The sequence below is a fragment of the Poecilia reticulata genome, chromosome 16 (assembly GCF_904066995.2).
Source record: "Poecilia reticulata chromosome 16, P_reticulata-male-v2, whole genome shotgun sequence".
NCBI classification, from domain to species: domain Eukaryota; kingdom Metazoa; phylum Chordata; class Actinopteri; order Cyprinodontiformes; family Poeciliidae; genus Poecilia; species Poecilia reticulata.
The window spans coordinates 29007215-29029299 of record NC_088845.1 but is presented as its reverse complement, the minus strand read 5'-3'; the positions used below and the strand labels follow the sequence as shown (position 1 = coordinate 29029299).

The window sequence follows — 22085 nt, the reverse complement described above, 5'->3', positions numbered from 1 at the left end:
CAAGGCTGGTTCTTAGTGATTCTTTATGGAGTTACAGATAATTTTATGCAGATATTAAAATATTCTCACATTCCATGTGCTTTCCTCTCATACTGCTGCCATCGCAGGACAAAGCTTGCACCACCCACCCCCACCGGGTGAGACGTTCCGCAGTCGAGATGAGGCTGAAAAATGACTAGCAATGACAGAAAATGGGACTTGGGTGATTATGGATGACAAGAGTGAGACTTCACGTGATTAGGTGCGAGCCAAATCCAGATTGCAAGAGATTGCTGCAACTTAGAGAAGGCGAGAATGAGAGGATCGGAACAAACAGTTCCCTCCATTCTCTCCCTCTCCACTTTTCTTTTCTTTTTTCTTTTCAAAGTCCTGAACTATTTGGAGCTCGCCCACGACTGTCATGATATCTGCGAATTAGGGCAGAGACGGATCCCGGCGGCTCGCATTCTTTGCTACTCAGAGATCAGAGGTGAGGATTTCTCTTTAAATGTAGGAAATGTCAGAATGGAAAGCCAGACCTTTTTTTTTTCTTTTTTTTTTTTTACAATATGTGCATTATGTACACTTCTGAAAATGTTCAAGTTCCACCTATTGTGCCTCTTAAGACAATTTTCTTGTTATTTCAGTGACGTGGTGGATGGTCCAGTTAACTACAAACACACTTAAGAAAGTTTGATTTCTCCCAGATGAAAAAGTCTGTTAGAGGAAAAACTCTTAGTCGCTCTCCAGACGGCTGATTTCCTCCTGCCCACTTTGTCCAAGCAGGGACAGCAGCTTCATGTATGCACTCCTGCAACACAGAAAGATGTGTCCCATCACAATAACAATAATATTACATATATAAAAAATCCCTCACTTCCTGTATGGACAGCTTATAAATAGCTTAAAGGCTGTGAAAAATGTGCCTACTTGACTTCCTCTGTGATTCATGGTGCTCACCTCAGTGTGATGTTCTTGCCCAGGCCCCGTTTGTGTTCGGTGCTCCTCAGACTGAGAGTGAGGCCGGGGATGAGCGCTCGAACCGCAGCGGGATCCAAGACGGCGACCGTCTCCAGGACGACGTACACCTGCCTGTCGTAGACGCCCACGTTCTCCTCCACGAACGACCTGAGCGCGTTGGGATCGCATCAAGAGGAAGTTCCCAGTTTCAGGGCAAATCGCTCATGTTCACATTCAAGCGATTTGAAATTTCCCAGCGTGTTAATTAACTGCTGTTAATTAATAATATGTAATAATGCAGGGAAATGACACAACGCTGATGATATTTAGTAAAGTTACCGTAAGGCGGCGATCATCGGCTCGCATGGCGTCTCTGTGGACGCAGCGACGCATCGCTCCACCACGAGCTGCAGCACATCCGTGCTCATCTTCCTCACTGGGCAAACAATAACACACACACGTACACACACACTTGTTCATTTTATGTTTGCATATGTGTAAAATGAACTGAAGCCTGACGGTGACATTAACATCAGTTCAGTTTTTTTTTTTACATTTCATCAATTTACAACCACAAGCTTTAATTTTTTTACGTGCATGTTTTTATCTAACAAGCACAAAGTTGTGCACAATGGTGAAACAGAATGAAAATCTGAAAAGTGCATCATAGCACAGCATCAATGTTAATATCAGATATTGACAACAACCCATATTTTCATATCGGTGCATCCTTATTGCCACGTGTTAAAAACATCTCCTCTCTTGACTTCGGCTGTTTGTCTTACCCGTCGGCTCACTGACCAGCATCAAACAACGCAGCAGAGCGGGAAGAGGCAGCGTCAGGAGGGAGGCGTCTGTGTCAGTGTTTCGCCTCAGCAGCTCCAACAGGAACATGAGGACGGAGGCGAGGCGAGGCAGGGGGGCGTGGCTTTTGAACTGCAGGAAATTCTCGCTGCGAAAAGCAACAAAAGGTGATTGGTCTGTTGGAGTTTTACAGTCAAAGGTTCCCCAGTCCTCGGCTGCAGAGGCCTACCAAAGCACCTCCAGGACGGTCCTCCTCAGCGCCGCTCCCCTGGCGGTCGGCGCGCCCTCACAGGCACCGAGCAGCACCGGGTGGTTGGCGACCACGCCCAGAGAGGGCGAGGCGGGGAGGAAGTGGTCCAGGTATCTACGGGTTACAGAGCGAAGCTGCTGCTTGAGGCCGGCACCCTGCGACTGAGACACGCCTGACGCCACCGACAGACCCTGGGAGAGGATTGGTTATCAGAGTCAAATCCTCAGGACAAAGTGGCAAATGATGGTTTTGTCTGGTTTGTGTCCAGCAGATGTCCGTCCTGACCTGCAGATAAAGCGGTAAGCTGTCCCTCAGGGCTCTGTCCTGCTGCGGGAGCTTGGGCGGCAGCAGCAGCCCGTCCACGATCCGGAACAGCAGCTGCTGGGCTTTAGAAGTGGCCAGCAGGGGGCTCCAATGCTTCACTACGCAGCCTGGAGACGCACAGCAACAAATCAACCCAACTCTAGCAACAATAATAAAAAAAAAGGAGAATATTTCTGTACTTTGCTCTGTGTTTACATGCTGATTCTCTACGTACCCACAGCCCAGTACGCCAGCTGCATCCCCTCCTGGTGCTTGCTGACTATGTACGGCTTCACGTGTTTCAGGACGTCACCGATGTAGTCCAGTGCTCTGGTCGCCATGGCTGACCGCTCCGACAGCAGCTGCAGCCCGCTGTAAACACTGCCTACCGCCTGACACCGTAAAACACATGAGGAGAGAACACGTTCGGCTCGTAAACACAGACTGCTGCAGACCTGACATGATCAAGTCTCAAACAGAATGCATTTTACAACGCATTACACAACATCATGGGGGAAACAAACAAACAAACAAAAACAAAACACTTTGGAGTCAAAAGTCAGCAGTACAGCAAGAATAGTCCCTGCCAAATCATATATTATCATAAATACTGCAAATGCATCTGTCACCAGTGAGAAACGGTTACCAGCCGTGTCGTGATAATAAATTTTGCAGGACGATAAATTGTTATATTCTTGTTTTAAGATCATTTTCAACTAATATAGTGATAATAATGGCTTAATAATGCAAGTTCACTCTCTCAAAGACCCCAACACGTTTGTACAAAGCACTCCACGCTGGAACTGGTATAGATTTTATATATCCAAAACAAACAAAACAGAAATAGAAACCGGACAAACTGAAACAGTGCATAAAATGGATTATGAAGATTTTGTAAACAAAATTGCCCTTCAAAAGTCAGTCAAAAATAATCAGCGGACTGGAAATTAGCACATTTTAATTGCGATTAACTGATTTATTGATTTATTGCGACAGGCTGAAGTGTTACCTTGACAAACGTCTCCAGGGCTGCGGTCGGCTCGAGCCTGGCAGCCGGGGAAGGAAGTCCGGCTCTTTGCAGAATGCCGTCCACCTCCGGCAATCGCAGGACGAGCCGGGTCAGTTCGCACAGCTGCTGCCCCACTGCCCGGGCTGGGGCAGAAACAGGAAATATTCAGAAAGTGCAATGTTTGATAAAGGAGAAGTTTGGAGAAATACCTAAAAAGCAGGGGTGTGCCAATACACTGACCCTGATTTCCTTCATTTTGGGAGATTGAAAACTATCTTATCTAGAAATCTTCTCTACCTCTGAAAAGGTCTGAAAAACTAATTAAAGACTTTCAAGACCTATTTAATGTCATTTTGAATGAAATCTAGGACCAAAAACAAACTATGATTATGAAGGGTGTGTGGGGGAATCTGCTTTATTACAATCAAACTACATAAAAACAGTGAAACTTCTGTGATCTATTTGTGGATCTTCCCTGTAGCCCAAGCAAGACTCTTTCACCCAGAATGCACCTCTCGTCATATGGGTAGCTAACCGAATTGAGCCAGCGCTGAAAATTAATCTCATCCAACCACTTGCCCATGATAGACGCAAAAAATCTAGCTAGCAAGGGTAGCATCTGGTTAGCGGTAGCTTCAACTGCCTCGAGTTACAGAACACCAACCAAGACGTCTGCGTGTGGCTCAAACTTTTGCCTGACAGAAAAGTCCCAAAAGAAAAATAAACTATATAGAATATACAACGCAAAATAGTCCTGTCACCACAAAATTTAAGACCTGTGATTAACATATTTAAGGCTAACTTACATGTTTTTAAATGCAATTAAGACATTTTAAGGCCTTTATTTTAGAAATGTGAATTTAAGATGTTTGAAGGATGTGCAGAGACTCCGCTGACTGACGGGGCATGTGCAGAAGTGATCTGCACATGCCTGGTCACCCCACTGTTCCCAAATTAGAAATGTCCCTATATTTAGCTACTTTTTAGACAACAAAGTTAATATCGGACAAAATCAAAATCAGCAGGTCAGGCTTTTCTGAGATCTGTGATTGGTCAGAAAACTACAATTGATGCACCCCTACTAAAAAGGAAAAACACAGAGATAGCATGCTAGTCGTTTGAAATCGTGAGGATTGATGCAACATATGTATACAAAGAAGAAAAAAAAGTAATGTGTGGTTTGATGGAATTCTAGACCCAATTACCCGTTTTGCTTTCCGTCCCGTCCGGGTTCTTGTGAAGGTGTTGCTGCAGGACGCATCGGATCCAGGTCCTCACTGAGAGGCCTTGAGCCGAACCCGGGGCCGCGCCGCTTAGCGACGACACCAGCTCACTGAAAGGTAAGTTATATATACACAAGGTGTCGCAGGTACGTTTCATGAGAAACAAACACAATATGTTCACAGTCAGAAGAGGAGACTGACGCTAAAAATACGCAGGGGAATGTATGCGATTTGTAATTTACACTTAAAGTGAGCTGCTGCGGCGCTCACACTTCTTATTCTCTGACAGAAGGGCTTCAGCCAGGATTTAGTAGATGCAGAAATATGAAAATCCTTTTGTGTTGACAACAAATGAGTCCAGCTACGCATAAGAGGATTGGATGCTTTTAATATAACAACTATTATAAATAACACTTAAAAAGAGATTAAGCCGTAAAAAGAAATACTTTTATCTATTCAGGTTTAGGACCTTAGGGAACCTTGATATGACGCCGATGTGGATGCGGATGGATGTGAAAGGTTGAGTCTTGCCTGTTCTGGAGCAGATGGGGAAGGTAGCGCGTCACCAGGAGCGGGTGGACCATGTCGTCCCAGCCGAAGAGCTGCATGATGGTCTGAACCGGGTTGGGCTGCAGGTCCTGAGGGGCAGAACTGGGCAGGTCAAAGGCGAGCAAGGTGAACCCTGAAAACAAAAAGCAAACGAGTCTGAGCGACCCTGATCCTCAAACAGGTGCAACGTAATCCAACTCTGCTGTTAGACCATCCTGGAATTTCACTTTAGCCAACTTCAATCTTCTGCATAGGGCTGCAACACACGATTAGTTTAATAATTGATTTTTTTTTTTTACGATTAATCGATTAGTCAGACTAAAAAAAATGGCACATTCTGAAGAAATTTTACTTTAGACCAGTGGTTCTTAACCTGGGTTCGGTGAGTCGGTCTCAGGGGTTCGGCGGAGCCTCTGCCGCGGAGGTAAAGACACACTTGTGTAAAGTCATGATGACGTCCCGCTTTGCCATCACTTGATCCAGAGGATCACGTTACATTGCTTAGCCAATCAGAGCTGCGGAGGAGCCCTGATTGAAGGAGTTCCACTCTCAGCATGGATTTGAACTTGTGTCTTTAATTACTTCAGCAAAACTCACCGTTTTTACTAAATTCTATAGTCTAAATCTGCTCCTTAATCGCATCTTTTCGGGGTTGCTACTGCCTCTAGTGGCGTGGGGGTGGTAACACAGCTAATATAATGAATGTGCATATGCACCTCAAAAAAGGTTAAGAACCACTGCTTTAGACACTTAGGCCTTTTTTCATAAAAACATTAATACATGATAACTTCCTTTTTCTAAACAACAAAAACAAACATTTCATTGCCTAACATGCAGTGATGTAGCAATTTAGTGAACGCTTGATCATTTGAAGCAAAGAATGCAGAGAAAGAAACATCAACATGTGAAAAGCTCAGCCCTTTCTGTTCAGCTCAACAACAGTCTCTAGGGCTTTTGGATTAACAGATTAATAACTGGACGGCAAAAGATTCTTAATGGCAGATTTTTTTGTTTGTTTATTTTACAGAATTTGAACCAGGAGAATCAAAAGCTTCTGGGTTGAACAGATTTACAGATATGATTTTCATCGTACAGTTTTGGTTTAATTCCTGCTCTGAGTGTCTTTTTCTTTCAGCAAATGGAGTCTATACTCCAGGTAATGATTACTGAATTAGTTGACGATAATTTCAATATTCCACTAATCACAATTAAGCCAATCAATCATTTCAGCCCTGCTTCTGCATTTAAAATTGTACACCTTTTTTTGTTGTTCTATAATAAACATAAAAGTTTAATATAAATTATGCTCTCTCTCTCTCGTTGTTTTTGTTCTCCCCCTCCATATTTTCCCGTCTTGTTTTCCTCTCAGTGGGCGTTGCGTACCTGCAGCAGCATCTGCCAGCTGTGCCGGCGGGGTCTGGGAGAGGCGTAAGTTACGCAGGAAGGGGAAAAAGTGCACCCACAGAGCGGAAGCTACCGCTAGGTGGCGCTCCTTAATCACACTGGCTGGAGCCAGAGCCCAGGCTGGGATGGGCGCTGACTGGACGCTGCGCTGATGGACCCGTCTGGTGGAACACACACACACACACACAAATCCTTAAAACACGAGAACAGATAAACAATTCTATAAAATGTAACAACACTCCCTCTTGTGTTGGGCTCCAAAACCCCTCCCTCTTTTCCTTCCCCTTTGCTCCCTTGTTTCTGTCTTTCACTGCTCCTTCATGTCTTCTCTCTCTCTGCTGTCTCAGGGGGGATTACTGAGTGTGGTGGTGCGCTGCAGTGAGGAGGAGGAAGAGGAGGAGGAGAGGTGGGGGTGTGAGGAAGGAGGATATCACAGGCATACAGTGGAGCCTAATGCTGATCCCCTGTACACAGAGCGTAGTTTGGCTCGTCTGGCTCATCCCTGGCCCTGGCTAGCAGAGCAGCCCCACAGTGGCTGGCATTAGCCCCCGATAAGCAGCTGAAGGAGCTGTAATCTCATTTAGACTGAAGATGATCCTCCTGTCCCTCTCATTCTCCTGGACGGCAGTGTGAAAACGCAGGGGTTAAAGTGTGCAGGAGAAGGTTTGAGGAACTACCAGCTACCCCCTTTCCTTCCTTCCACACACACACACGTCTACCGTCTTCCCTTCCAGCAAGGTTGCATCTAATCCAGAGAGCTGAGACAATCGATTAGAGTCTGAATTCATTAGGCTTGTTACTACAGCGGAATGGGCCTTTCACACCCATCAACCCTCATTGTACAAGACATCATCAGAAAACCTTCTTAATCCTCCCTCTTTGTGGCTTCTAATATACAGTACACACACACGCACACACACACACACCCCCACACACACATGCACGCACGCACACAGCACGGCTAAATACCATTAGACTGTCACCCTTTCCCTCTTATCCTGCTTTGAGAGAAAAAGCAGAGAGAATACTTTGCATCCTAAAAACCCCAGACAGAATCCTCAGATACATCAAGGACACAGGTTTCAATTAATTTGTGTCTTTTTCTAGGCAAGTTTGCACATTTATTTTAGAGGGAAAAAAAAGTTTCAGTGTTTACCAAGTTGTTTAATGCAAATAAAGAGAGCTATTTTCATGACTGGGTATCTGCAGGTTTCAGTAAGTCAAATTTATTTATTTTTTGTTTACTAGTCCGCGTGAACTAGCTCAAAATATCACATGTACAAAGTTCGTATATCCCTTGAACGGCTCATCGCGCAAGATCCGTAGGAAACGAATGGAGATGGAGCGACGTCGCCTTCAGTGTGGTGAGCCCTTTTCACTGCTCTCTTACATAGAATGCGCCTAGCGTCGTATGGTTTGACAACAGAAGTGCGCCAGTGGCGAAAACGAATGTTGGCAGTACATATGCCGATACATTTCTACTTTCTCCTGGCAAAAAACAAAACAAAACAAAAAAATACATCTCGCTAGCGCCCTGTAAGCAGAGGCTATAGTCATCTCGCGAGTCGACGAGGACTACGGTACTTTTGCAGCATATTTCTTGCAGCATATTTCTCTTCCCACACCCCCCACATCCCACCTAATGTCTGACAATGTAAAAAGGCAACTAGAGCCACCCAAAAAAGATTAACTAGCTAGCAAGGGTATATTTTACCAGGACATTCTGTATTTTAAGCCAAATTTAAGTGTCCCATACTGGACCGGTTTCCCGTATTTGACTGCAGCCTGCAATTCATATTTACAATCACTAGGTGGCACTCCTCTCTTCTCTTACCTACATAAAATGTCACGCCGAAATAGAAAGAGCAGCGCAGCTGTGCTACATCTGTTAACGACTCTTTCTGTAAGAAGTAGCAGCTAATTCGAATAATTAATTTATACAGAGAAAAATACAAAGAATAGGGGGCGACTATGCAACTACAGAAATGAATGGGAACAAAAGAATCTCCGGGCTAAGCCTATTAGTGACTAAAGCTTTTAGCAGTTTATGCGGTCAGGAGTTTTCTATTGGACATTGAGGTGAAAACGATTTATCTCAGCTGCATAAGGATAAGTAATATGTCGAAATGTAAGACTTTTGAAGGACAAACACTCTGTAATAATCATACATTATGTTTCAATCCCATCGTGCGGAAGAGATGTTAAATTGTTTGTGCAGCATAAGTAAAATTAAAGAAAATAAAAAGAATCCAACAGGGCCAGCCGATGCCAGCTCATTGTCAGGTCAACCAAGCAGAGGGTCATGGACAGAAATCAAATTGAGGAATTATGGCGTCTTGCCTCAGAGCCGTGACCGTGAAGGGCCAGCGTCCGGACCGTCCGCCGTTTGGCAGAATAATTCTCTTAATGTGTGCAGATTCCACATGGCTCTTAATAGACATAATGATGCACTGGCTAAATTTGCCAGGCTTCATAATTACTCATTAATTGTGTCACAGGGAGAGACATTAATCACAAAGAGATACCAAGAATCGCCAGGCTTTAGGAATTAGGTTTAATTCGGTGGGATGTATTGGAAAGAGGGGTCTTGTTTGGCTAAATGGGTCAGCGTGGTTTGAGGCATTAACAGGGGGTGAGAGGTGGAGGGGGCTGCCTCTGGGAGTTCTTTCCTCTCTCCCTCCTTGGTCCATTAATGTGCAAATGTCTGCTCTGCCCTTCCCTCACATCGGAGTCGGAAAGTTTGGGATTACTGAAGTTAATGAGATGCGATGTTATACGAACCAGACTCTGTACACCTGTGTACACTGTGTGGCTTTTGGGGTGTGGGCATCTGTGCGGGTTTAAGGTTTCAAAGATGGACCACCAGAGCATTAAACCAATCCTCAAACAAGTGAAATGGCAACTGCTGGTTTCACAAAGGTTCGGTTTTTCAGTTTGATTATCATTTATTAACGTTTCTGACCTTGCAGAAATAACTAGAGGTAGTGAGACAAGGTGGCGGTGGCGGCATTGTGCAGTAGGCCTGCTTGTCTTTAGGGCGAACCTGGTCAGAGTTGGACCTATATAGTAAAATATAGAAAATGATTAATCCTAGAGCTGGAAAAAATCTTGGAAGAAAACCCCCTCTACTAGACCAGATGCTTATTGCTGAGAGACAATGGATGCCAATTCTGAAAACATGAGAAAGGATCCAAAAACCTGATTCTTTAGTCTGTAACCCTCATCTCTGCTCCCCTCGCCTCCCTGCCCACATCAACAGACACTGTCTCCTCCGTCTCCCTTTGACCTTCAGCTGGGGTCGTTCATGTAACCAACACCCCCGTCCTGCAGATGAACCCGTCCTGATGCTCCACCGGCCGAAGTTTCTAACAAAGCCGCAGCCCTGCAGCCGCTCTCAAAACAATAAGGGGCCCCATAGAGGTGTCCCCTGGCTCTGTAACTCTAATCAGGGCCCCGGCAGCACCTGGGGAGGGCCGTTTTGGGGTCAGCAGACCTCCAGAGTCACACACACACTGACTTTACAATTGTCCTTTTATCAGCATGAAGAGTGAGGAGAAGAAGAAGGGATGGGGAGAGCAAAACGCTCTCCTCTGCTGGTCCTGTTTCACTGATTTACAAAGTTCAAGACTAGAGAGCCTTGATGCAGCTGCTGAGCGTTAACGGCAGCGTTCTCACCTGAGCTGTGCCAGGACGATCTGCAGAAAACCCAGGACGGAGTTCAACTCAGACTGACGACATGCCGGCAGCAGCCAATCGAAGCCCTCGCCGAGCAGCTTCTCCTCCGACAGGCCGAGGCCGGCGCTTGTCTCGAACACCTCGGCCACGCCCTCCAGGTAGGAACCCAGGGGCCCCCAGAGGGCGAGCCTGCGGGACGCCTCCGTGGTTTTACTGTAAAACTCCTTGGCCGTCTCGTTGAAAGAGGAAGCCAGGCAGGTGGCCTGAGCGCCAACATCCAGACCTCTCTCCTGCAGAACAACAAATTGGAAATATTTCCAAACTTGTGGACGTGCCGTGGGAGGTGGGGCGGGGAATTATGGATGTTTTCGGAAAACAAACCTGGAAAAGCAACAGCAGTGACAGCTGCCCTCTCCAGACCAGTGTTCGATGTGCGGGGGGGCAGTTAGCGGGCAAGAAGCCCAGAAGCTCGCAGGCTCTGCTGGCCACGTCCTCCAGCTCCGCCTGCCTGGCCACCACCAGGAAGAGGAGCAGGAAGTTCATGAGGCCGCCTTCAGACAGCTCCTGCATCTTCTTTTTTGAAAACTTGGAGTAAATCCTGGAAGCAGAAGACCAGAGACAACATGGTCAGAGGCAAGGGTCATTAGAAAATGGCTACAGTGCCCTACAAAAATATTTAAACCCCCATAACAAGCACACATTTCAATCTTTTTGAAGGTTTATAAGACAAACCAACTCAAAAGAAATCTGAAAATACTTCAATACTTTGTAGAAAAAAAGCTGCAAGATTTTTCAAAACAAGTTGAGTTAGACTGGATGAAATCTTCCTTTTCCTTCCTCTTCACATTTATAGAACTACTTTGTATTGGTCACATAAAATAAAATCAAAAAGTAGATTGAAGCTTGTGTTTGTAGACAAAATGTGCAAAAAAGAATCAGACAATGAACAGTTCTGTTTTCTAAGGGTGCACCAATTGCAGTTTTCTGACAGATCTTTGATTATCGATCTTTAAAAAGTCTGACCTGCCGATTCCAATTTTGTCCGATACAGAATTTAGCAAATGTAGCAACAAAATTCTTAAGTTGTTGCCAAAAGTGGGGTAACTATTGTTAACCACCCATGTGACATGACCTGGTGGGCGGGTCTATCAGCCAGCTCTCTGCCAGTCAAAAATGGACAGTGGCGGATTTTCAGACCTTTGTGAGAGGCAGATAACAGCTGTTATCTGTTTCTGCAGGTTTCACCAACTCAAACTTAAAACCTTTTTAAGACCATCGTGAATGGAATTTAAGACCTACCAAACACAAAAAGTTAGCTAGCTAGCTAGAACGGTATGTTAGCAGTGTGTGCGACTCAAACTTTTGCCTGATAGAAAATTCTCAGGAGAAAAAAACAAATACACAGAATATAAGAGGATTAAATCATCCTGTCAAGACAAGATTCAAGGCTTGTGATTAAAGGTGCCAACTTAAAGGACAACTTAGTTTTTTAATGAATTCAAAACATTTTAAGGCCTTAATTTTAGATGCATGAAAGGATGTGTGGGTAGGATCAGTTAAGACATGAATCGGCCGATCACTCAAAATCAAGAAAATCAGGGCGGATTTATCGATGCGCCCCTAGTTTTGTTCATTTTATTTCTATTTAAACTTTTTAACCAAAGCTAAACTGATTAGGAGTGTTTTTTTTAAGTGAAAGGAATGATTTTAAATGCTGACAAAGTGAACTCTCCACCCCTGCTGTGCATCTCATCAACCGCTTCCATCACCCCCTAATCTCCAGGAGAGAGTCTGACCTGCCCTGCTTCTGCATGTGTGTGTGTGTGTCAGAGTGAAGGAATAAGCAGGAGAGTGAGTAAGAACAGAGAACCACCCAGCACGCCGTTAGATCCTGCGGGCGCTGTGGAGAAATGCCTTTAAAGATCATGTTAAATGTCAGAGACACTCAGACACGCAGCGGTAGGTGCTCGGTCCCTCTCTCCACAGCCAAACCAATTTACTGCAACACCAGCGAAAGATCAATAAATCCACACACACACACGCCCGTCGCCACACACCCAGCCCCTCTGTTTGCTTCCCTGGCAGGAGAACACAGAAAGCTAAAGCCTCCTGCATTTCCCTCCACCCCTTTCGCCCCCTTCAGCCCCATCTCCCAAACACAGCTGCAGCCCACACAGGTGAGCCGAGCTGCTGTTTGGGTCAAAACACAAACGGCGCGCATCCCGAGACAAACCGAAGTGTAAAGAGGTACGGCTGATGCAAAAGGATCGCTTCAAACCGAGGGGGGGGAGAGGAGAGAGACCAGGTTAACACCAAATCCGGCTTACTGACGCCCACAGGAGGCTGAGAGAGGAGAGAGTGGCCAAGCATGAGGTCAGAGCTGGAGGGGAAGGAGATTTAAATGCATGAGTGGATAATATGTAACACGGATACAAGCGGCACACTGGGGGTTGTTCGTCTTCTCCCAACTTGTTTGTTTGTTTATGTCACAGGTTTTTTTTTAACAGATGTTTCCAACTTCTGGCAACACAATCGATTGCGATCCTGATTGTCGGCGGTGTCCCGCCGATAATGTAGATGATAAGTACAATATCTAACAGGAATACAAGCGGCTCACTGGGGATATTTCCATCTTCTCACAACTTGTTTATCTCAGACAGATTTCTTTCTCTCTTTTTTGTTTGTTTTTTTCTTGTTCTTAAGCTGGAGCAAACAGCTGTTCCCAACTTCTGGCACCGCAATCGATTCCGATCCTGATTGCCGTCAGTGTCCCGCACCGATAATCTGGATAATAGGATACAAGCAGCACACCGGGGATTTTCCGTCTTCTCCCAAATTGTTTGTTTGTTTATCACATACGGATTTCTTTCTCTCTCTTTTTTTTTTTAAACAGATATTCCCAACTTCTGGCACCACAATCGATTCCGACCCCAATCATCGTAGAAAAGAGCGTCGATGAGACGTTGCGGCGATACGCTCGGCCTCCGCCTTGTTGGGGCGGAGGCCAGGGGAGCAGGGGGCGGGGGGGGCTCCAGTGGAGGGCTGATGGATCCATCCCAAGCGGAGCCCGGCTGCTGCCAGGCCTCCCCCCCCCGGCAGAACCCCAAGCTCCACGCTCAATCCGTGTTGGAAACCAGCGCGGCTTCGTTAAGGCGAATTAACCGCCACGCTCGTTAGCTAATTAGCCCCCATGTCTGCGGTGCTACTGAGCACATTCCAGACAGAGGGAAGTCATTAGCCGGATTTATCCGCGGCTGATGCTCTCTGGCACGGAGCCGCCTTGGGATGCGGCGCGGTCCGGCGATGAGAACATCAGCTTGTGAGATGTTTAGCTTTCGGTTCCCCTCTCCCTTCAGCAGTCGGCGTTCCCGGGAGCAGGTGCGCCGTTGTGCGTTTGCAGCGGTAGGTGGTCTCCTCGGGTCTGGCCTGCGCTCAGGAGCAGGTGGTTGACTCCTGAGACACCTGCTCCGCTGGTGGGTCCGAGTAAATATCAAAGAGTCCGCCGGTGCACCTGGCACGCACACAAACACGACTCCACTACTCCAGAGTTGGCAAACGCAAACGGCGTGCGAGCGTTACCGCAGGTACGCACCTCCACACACACACACAGTACACAAATCCCAAACAGCTGTTTAAACAAATCGCACGTTTGAAGATCAAGGAAGGAGGGGGGGGCAAACTAATCTTGTAAATCCATGTCCACAACGGTCCAAAAAAACACCCCCAAATCCCTGCTTTACAATAGATGTGGTGTTAAGACAGCTGCCTGTGTGCAATTCCTGCTTTTTCAAGGTGGAAGCAGAAGTCTCCCCTCCGTCCTTACCTCCCCTTGATCTGCCTCTGCGGGGCGCCGCCGGCCCTGTCCTGGCCGAGGCACAGGGCCAGCACTCGGAGGAAGATGTGGAAGGAGCTGGCGGATCTGTAGAGTTGGGCGTGGCCCGGAGAGCGCGGGGCACCGGGGCAGCAGCAGCTGCGCGCCTGCTCCAGCAAGGCCAGAGGCGTCTTGCAGACGGTGCCCAGGCCCGACACCCCCAACCACGGCACAGCGAACGAGGAGTTCTGCAGAGGAGCGACCCGATCAGGGTGTTAGTTTTATACAACTCGCCAAGAACTCATCGGGACTGAGTGCTGTGGATTTCAGAGTTTTATATCAAAGAAGAGGTAAGATGGTGTACATAAAACAAAGAAGACAAAGTTCTAAACTTGTTACAAAGGGTTATAATTGAAGCACTCCACACTGACTATGGGGTTTTACTAATCATCTTTCTAATGTGTCTTTTTTTTTTGCCTAAAAACACCTTTTGGAAAGAAAGAGGTGGTGATTGTTTTTTTTTAATCAACATCACTTTTAGCAAAAAATGACTTAAGTCATTATTTTGGGAAGGTGAAAATATGGAACCTCCAAAAACCATGGATAGATAGATGAATGAATGAATATTCTGAATGTAGGGATGGATGAACATGCTGAACAAAGGAATGGATGGACAGAAGTATCAATGTACGGAATCCATACTAAAGCAACTCATGTTATACAAACATGATTCTCTTTTTTTCCCATCCTCATCCAAACCTGGAACAAACACGAATAAAATTCCAGATTTTCCAGATCGTGGTTCAAACAAAGCAGCTTATCAAAGCGAAACATTTCGTGATACTAGTTGCAAAATAAACTCCTGTCAGTATTTGACTCCCAGGTTCCTTCTGACTAAAGCCCTCACCAGGTTCCTGCTGTAGAACTCCCAGAGGGTGGAGACAGCAGCTGTGCTCGGCTCCCACAGCAGACACAGACTGAGGCAGCAGTGCACATGCATCCTGATCTGCTCCTCTGCAAGCCCACCCTAGCATTAAATGACAAATAGATTGAATTCATTTCAGCTAACTATTGCATTAATCTACATAAGTAAGCATTTTAAAAACGGTATAAACCTTGGGGTCACAGGTCTTCTTGAGCAACCACTCCACAAATGTCCAGTTATCCTCCAAGCACTTCTGAAATCACAGGGGAAAAAAAGAAAAAGACTTTTAACGTTTCACATAATCTTTCCCAGACCACCATGTCAGGAGCGTATTACTCTCTATAACAAATCCATACCATGTTATCAGCACCGAGCCCAACTGTCTCTCACCTCATTCTGCATTGTGCCGTTGCGGCTGTACTGGCCCAACATGGCCAAGTGGGTGAAGAGCCACCATGTGAATCCCAGAGGGTCTTTACAGTGTGTCAGAGGACCACCGAGGTGCTCTGGTGCAGGCTGCCCATCTACCAGAGGTTTCAGCAAGGGGTTCACGTAGCTCCAAAACGACTAGAGGAAACATGTTACAGTTAGCTCAGCACTGACTTATTGCGCGACGGTTAACGTCAGTGTTGCTTGTTTTTACCTGTGTGCGCAGAGCTTTATTTCTGTACTGCAGGAGGAACATGAGCAACACCCAGAGCTCTTTGGTGCAGAGGCAGAGGAAGGGACTGCTGCTCAGCGTCTCCGTAGGTCTCACCTGGAGAGGAAATGCCTCTAGTTAACGTTTACATCTGAAGTTTTATTAGGCAAAAGTTATTTTTCACTTTTAATAAAGCTTCCAAAAAGTTAAAGTTTCAGATAACAGCACTGTTGCTCTATAACCATATACAAGTCAATCTAGGACGTTGCAATGATTGCAACTATTGGCACAAATTCACACATTCGTAATTTTTCCACAAATCTGACCAGCAATCACCTTAATATTTTCTGTATTTCATTCTATTCTGACCAATCACTGCACTCGACTGAATTGTGACCAATCCTCTGAACCTCCTAGTAACTTTCTTTAACTTCCTGTTTCACGATGTAATAACAGTAACATTTTTGCCTTTTTAGTGTGTTCCAAAAAGCATTTTGAGATATTCTATTGAATTTGCTTCCACTTTGTATAAAGTTCATGTTAACTTAAATGACAATATATGGATTTTTAATTTTTTTTTGCATTTTGGCAATTCCTCAGGAAAAGATTTCATTTACATTAAAACTGCTATTTCAAAAAGGTGCTTTAAAATATAATTTGAACTTTAGATGTTTACTATATTAAAATCCTTTCATTTTTGGGAAGGTTACCTAGAGCAATTTCAGCTTATTTTGTTTTTCCTTTTTCCTCAATATTAAGGAATTATTTACTCAAAACAAGCTTCTATATCTTGCTGAAAAGTTACTTGTAAGTTAGTTTTGTCTCATTTCAAGTTTGCTAAGACATTTGCACTCAAAACTAGACAAAAAAATAGTAAGATTTTGTGTTTTTGCAGTTTGTGTAGTAATGACATGAAATCAGCATCACACTCTTAACTAGTTGAACAAGCGGATGACTTCCCCACCTTGCTGTATTTGCCCGAGGCCAGAGCCGTCAGGTCGCACAGCAGGGAGGCCAGGTGCTCCTCGAACAGACTCGTATCGGTCAGGTTCTCTCCCGTCAGGTTCACAAACCGGTGGGCGTAAACCACCTGGCCTGCGGACAGTTCCCACGACAACAATGACTCGACGCAACACACAAACCCGCTCATTCGTTTCGTGTTCCAGATCCTTACCTTGCATCTTGTGAGCCAGCACATGCAGGATTTCCAGGACCGACCAGTGAATGTCAAGATGAAGGTGCAACAAATGCCAGGAGGGAGGAATAATCTGTGGGTAGGATTGGAGAATTTCAAGCTCTGGGTCAATAAAAGAGAAATAAACTGAGCTGTGGGAGGTTAAGCAAAAAAAAAAAAAAAAAAAAAAGTTAGTTGCAATCACTTTATGTTGTTTCCTTTGTCTCATCCCATATAGTGATTTTACGCATCATAAATTCCAACCAGTTTTTGTACCTTCCCGTGGTTTTGCATACTGAAAGCTGCCTGTACGCCTGCGGGCAGGTCTTTGAGTCGTCCTGTCAGGAGAGTGACGGCGAACAGTTCCTCCAGCAGAGCGGTGGGGAACTGTTGCTCCAGCTGCTCATAGGGATGAGACTGAGCTGCGTCCAGACACGGCTCGAAGTACCTGCAGGATGACGGGCAAAGCAAAAAAATCCAACATAAAACATCACAGGCAAGTACACTGAAATATGTTGATTAAAAATATATACATATATTTATGTTACCTGTGTAAAAAGACTTTAACATACTGAAGAAACGAAACACACTGCTGCCGAAGGTCCTCTGATTCATAATGCAGATTCCCTGCTTGTCCTAAAAAAAATTTATAAAATGTGTAAGCAGGTATATTTAACGTAGCATTATATCTATAGGAAAATGTCATACTAAATCCCAGCATTGAATGATACATATTTATGATGCCTTCCAATCACATTTTGTCATATTAAAGCCAATAAATTCAGTGCATTTTCTTACAGCTTAAACTGATAAACATTTACCGACTTCGCACATGTTGAAACTAAATTTTTTTTTGTAGGATTCATGTCTGGACTTTAACTAGGCCTTTAAAACACAGAAATACACTTTTATCTACAACATTACAATGTATATCTGACTGGATGTTCAAGGTTGGTATCTTGTTGGAACGGGAACGTCTGTTCTCTGTTGGAAAAAACAAACAAAAAAGCATATCATCGCCTTGTTTCACTCTTACGACGGAGCTTTCCGGATGATTTGCAGTGTTGGTTTTCCCTTGGTCTCAACCAGGCCTTTCTTGAAGGACGGCTTTGTAAACAATTCCGTTTACACAGACTTCATAATTCATTGTTGTTTTGTTTATTTACTTTGGATATTTAAAATGTTTTCCAGTTCCAGTGTTAAATGTCCATTAGAATTTATAGTTTATTGATCTTTAAGAATATGTTCTCACATTATTATGCCGTTACTATTATATTACTTGAAAATTGTCTCAAAACAATATTATCGTTTATCACAATAACTTCTGGGATAATTTATCGTCCAACAAAATTTCTTATCGTGACAGGCCCACTTCTTATTGCTTATTCAGGTTAATCTTGGTGATCTTGTGGTTATTCTGAAATCAAAAAAACAGTTTAAGAGGGATTTTTAGTTGTATTTCTAAACCGACTTACCAAAGTCATGTGAACTCGACTGAACCAAAGTCTCCAACTTGTAAAATGTTTGTCTGAAATAAAACAAACCAGAGTATGAAGGAACAAACGGGCTTGTAAAATAATGTCATCATTAAACTTCTGGTCTAATAGAAGACAGCATGCTAAAAACGAGTCGGATCGACTCGGGGTGATTTAAATTCCCTACCGAAACAGGCCAAAGAGCAATTTGGTGGACTCCACCAGCGCCGTTTCAGTAACCCATGGGAAGCCGAAAATCTCCACCGTGTCCGTCTCAAATTCAGCAGGGGCCGGGTCAAGACGCAGCAGCAGCCTTCAGAGGGGAAGCAAAACCAACAAACTTTAATTACAAGTTTGCTTCGGTCAGATCAACAAAAAAACAAACAAACTCAAGCTTAACTGGCTACACTTCTCTGTAGGAATGTCAGTGTTTCTAGCAGGCACAACAGATCAAGCTTGAGCACCGGATGTTGACTGTACCGTTTCAGGGATCCCCGTCCAAGGTATCCCTCAGGGGACAGAGCTGCAGCCTGCTCATCTTTAGCTTCAAAGCAGCTGAAGCAGGGCGGCCGAGTGGCCGCCAGGTCACACTGGCTGTCTGCTGCAAAGGGGGACACTGGTGGAGTGAGGGACTCGCTGAACTCTTCAGCCATCCTGTTGGTGGACCATCAGTGTCAGGTATTCACACAAACACGCAGGAAATGACAGATTACATTTAAACCATGATTAAAGCTATTTTAAATATTTGCTAGACAAAGTACAGCACAACATGAAATATGTAAGATACGACAGTAATAATAAAATAACAACCAAAGTCAAAGCGTCTTAAATTAAATATTTATAACCAGCAGCTTTAAAAGTTTGGAATAAACTCTCAAAATGCCTTTTAAAAGCGGCCATTTTTGCAACAAAACGGTTTTACATACGTATGTACGGTTTGTCTAGAGCAAAAACAAAAATTTCAGATACCGTTTTAATGAAATGCTATCTTACCTTTGACTTCAAACTCTCCTTTAGTTTTATATTTTGTGGAAATGCCACTTTAAATCAGGCAATAATGAATAAAAACTGTCGAGTCGTCATTACTGTTGTTTTGGTTTTCGGGCTCTCCCGCGCCTTGATCATACGCATGCGTTAAATCTCTTCGCGTCTTCTGATTGGTCAGAAGTTTCAACAGGGGTGTGACTTGCCCTTTCTCGGAAACTTGACAAGAGGTTTCCCTGCTGAGTACTTCCTTTATCGCCAGTTCGTTCAACGAGATAACCTATGCTTTAGCTATTATTAGTATTAAATATATTAAATAGCATTAAATATACTAGATAGCTTTCCGTTTGAGCCACACCGGTCCAGGACATGACAATTCTAGGTCCTTAAATATAGAGCGACTGAATTTAGTTTCCAATTTCCTTAAAACAGGAGAAAAACTAAGAAGTCAAATTCTTTTCCATTTAATGATTAGGTAAAGGTCTACGTTTTTATTTTCCTTAAAGTCTGCATTATTTAAATGAAATATAAATGTACTTCTGATGTAGTACATACACAACAAATAGCGTTCTTTCATAAAACGGTGTGTAATAAACTGCACCTGCTTGTCTCTTAATCACGCTATCACAAAAACAATGGGCTTATTTGAAATATAGGCCACAGTACTTCGAAATATCAGAATTTCATACATTTTCAACCCATTTGTTACGACACAAGTACACCTGTTTAGGACACTTATGTAGGTTTATAAGTCAGTCTTCCTTGTCTGTGTGCGAGGCTTCCTCCCAGCCTAATTCAACATAATGCAGCAGTTATAGCAGAATTTTAAACACGCAGACCCTAATTTCCATATGCAGATCTGTCTCTCCCAACCGTACCTCTCGCCATCACACCATTTCTTGCATTCTAATGCATTCTCACATCTTTACAAAATCCCCCCTCTCTCTTCCACCACACGCCGAGGATGTGCTCCCTTTTTCAGTCCAGTTAAAACCCTGTCATTTCTTCCCGTGTAAGCCTAATTGTCCTAGCCACGAGAGGCACAATAAAGCAGGCTGTTTTGCATGGTTTTACTTTGCATCTTTTATCAATACGAGTCAGTGGAGATCGTAAAGAGAGAAAAAAATGGACGCGACGGGAATCTTTTCTTTTCTTTTCCGTGTGGAAGCGTCGACCTCCCGCTTCGCTTTCAACAGGAAACTGAAGTCCGTCTGTGAGAAGGCTCTATCGCCTGGATGAGAAAGGTAAATGGCTTTTTTTCCCCCTGTTCCGACTCTTGCAAACCCTTTCTATCCTGTGATGTAAAGTGGGAGTGAGAATTGAGCCTCTTTCATCCCTCTCTCCCCCCCTCCCCTCGCCATCAGTGTACTCTCGTCTCCGAGCGTTTTTTTTTTTCTTCTCACATTTTCTGTGTTCCCCTTATTTTTTGCCTAGAAATTCCCCCCAAACTTTAAAATAAAGGACTAACTAACAACGTTACCGATGTAAACTTAATTCTCCGGTTTTTTTTAGGAGGGAGGTGGGGGATGAATTTATAGTCCATATCAACGTCGTATAAGCAGCAGCAAAGTATAAGAGGATTGGTGCCTATGCTATGCTGGATGGTTTTAATATGTTCAGGTGATAACCTAATGCTGTAATTACTTGCACCCTTTCAAAGGGATTTAATGAGCTGAGTGTTAAGAAGAGAGCACTTCTGCTGTTGGAAAATTTCCTCTTTGTAAGATCCAGTATTGCTCGTCATAACCAGTGGTGTTACTCAACCTCAGATTAGCTCCCATCCATGAAGCATTGCTTATATTGCTTTATGTCATGACATTTTATTGACCAATATTTGATCATCTGATCGTTGTAATCGTTAACGTGGGTTACACAATTCTTAGCACTGTTGCCTTGAAGCAAGAAAGTCCTGGGTTTGAATCCTGGTCCGGGGTCTTTCATGGAGTTTGCATGTTCTCCTTGTGTGTGTGCGTGGGTTCTTTCAGGGTACTCCAGTTTCCTCCCTTGGTTCAGAAACATGATTGTTAGGTTAATTGTTCTCTCTGAATTGCTCTTACACATGAGTGTTTGTGTAGGGATGGATGTCTGTCCTGTGTGTTTCACTGTGATGGACCCGCAACCCGTCCCCAGCCTCTCACCCACTGACTACTGAAGATGGGCACCAGCTTCCTTGCTGGTAGTTTGAAAAAGTAGTAATTGCATTGACAATATAAATGACAATTTGTACTGTAAAGACGTTTAAGGCCAAGTTAAAGGTACTTATGATCCCTCTGTTATCCCAGTATAGTTGCAGTTTCTGACATTCACACAGCAGCCCATGTGACACCAACAACTATATGCTACTTTCAAAGCAAATGAAATGGCCCTTTGTCCTCCATTAGTATCAGATCACTTTTACTGAAAGCTATAAAACAGAGATATCCAAATATGATGCAAAGAAGACACAGGTGCTTGAAGAACATTACAATATTAACTACAAACAGAAAATGCCAGAAAGACAAGTGGCGCTGAAAGTCCTTTAGGGATATCTGTGTAAAATATGGACAACTACAGTAGTTCTGTGTTTTGTGTACAGTGCTTTTTGACGCGCGTTGTGCCCTTCCTGCTCTGACTGCACAACACCGGGTTTTTTATTTCAGGTAAGATCAGACCTCAACAAAACAAGGAGATTATTAGCTATGATTAAAACCATTTTAATATCAGATAATATGCAACAAGTCAAACAGAGCAAATTATAATAATGCAAGAGTAAAGATCAGCCAGTCACCGTCCGGTACCAAAACGTTTGCTCATGCCACCTTAAGGGTGTATCAAGAAAAAGCTAAAGAGGACTTGCGACATCTGTATTTATCCACTAAGCTTCACCCCCTGCAGGGTGAAGATTGTGGGCTGGGGGTCTTTCCCTGTGTAGGTCAGTGTC

General features: G+C 44.2%; 2 protein-coding genes across 6 annotated transcripts in view; one reads left to right on the top strand and one right to left on the bottom strand.

Annotated features, from left to right (window-relative positions):
- Positions 1-4: 4 nt before the first annotated feature.
- Positions 5-19388, bottom strand: mms22l (MMS22-like, DNA repair protein). The gene is made up of 26 exons (XM_008431875.3): positions 19175-19388; positions 18662-18835; positions 18369-18494; positions 18182-18234; positions 17255-17342; positions 16983-17154; positions 16707-16800; positions 16497-16627; positions 15536-15649; positions 15283-15459; positions 15083-15145; positions 14875-14994; positions 13980-14215; positions 10538-10754; positions 10157-10446; positions 6461-6642; positions 5060-5210; positions 4511-4638; positions 3306-3448; positions 2532-2688; positions 2279-2424; positions 1973-2184; positions 1725-1891; positions 1279-1375; positions 940-1107; positions 5-790 (listed from the first exon to the last, which is right to left on the bottom strand). Exons 2-26 carry the CDS (start codon positions 18832-18834, stop codon positions 715-717), a joined length of 3681 nt encoding a protein of 1226 aa, XP_008430097.1. The 5' UTR covers position 18835; positions 19175-19388; the 3' UTR covers positions 5-714.
- A 450-nt stretch (positions 19389-19838) lies between these two features.
- LOC103478225 (furin-like protease kpc-1) overlaps positions 19839-22085 on the top strand; it is a 209099-nt gene continuing 206852 nt past the window's right edge. For 2 of the 5 annotated variants that reach the window (XM_081597297.1, XM_081597296.1), the window contains exon 1: positions 19839-20409. In XM_081597297.1, the coding sequence (XP_081453423.1) occupies positions 20401-20409 (9 nt within the window). In that variant the 5' untranslated portion in view covers positions 19839-20400. The remainder of the gene's footprint in view (positions 20410-22085) is intronic. The other 3 variants (XM_081597298.1, XM_081597299.1, XM_081597300.1) reach the window with 2 other exon arrangements.

What these genes read in the sequence shown, in the direction of transcription:
- mms22l (XM_008431875.3), bottom strand. Translation starts at nt 18,834, where the DNA reads ATGGCTGAAGAGTTCAGCGAGTCCCTCACTCCACCAGTGTCCCCCTTT. An exon ending in ACCGTCCTGGAGGTGCTTTG is followed by an intron (nt 1,892 to 1,972) that starts GTAGGCCTCTGC and finishes TGCTTTTCGCAG; the next exon opens with CGAGAATTTCCTGCAGTTCA. An exon ending in GCTGGTCAGTGAGCCGACGG is followed by an intron (nt 1,376 to 1,724) that starts GTAAGACAAACA and finishes TTGTTTGCCCAG; the next exon opens with TGAGGAAGATGAGCACGGAT.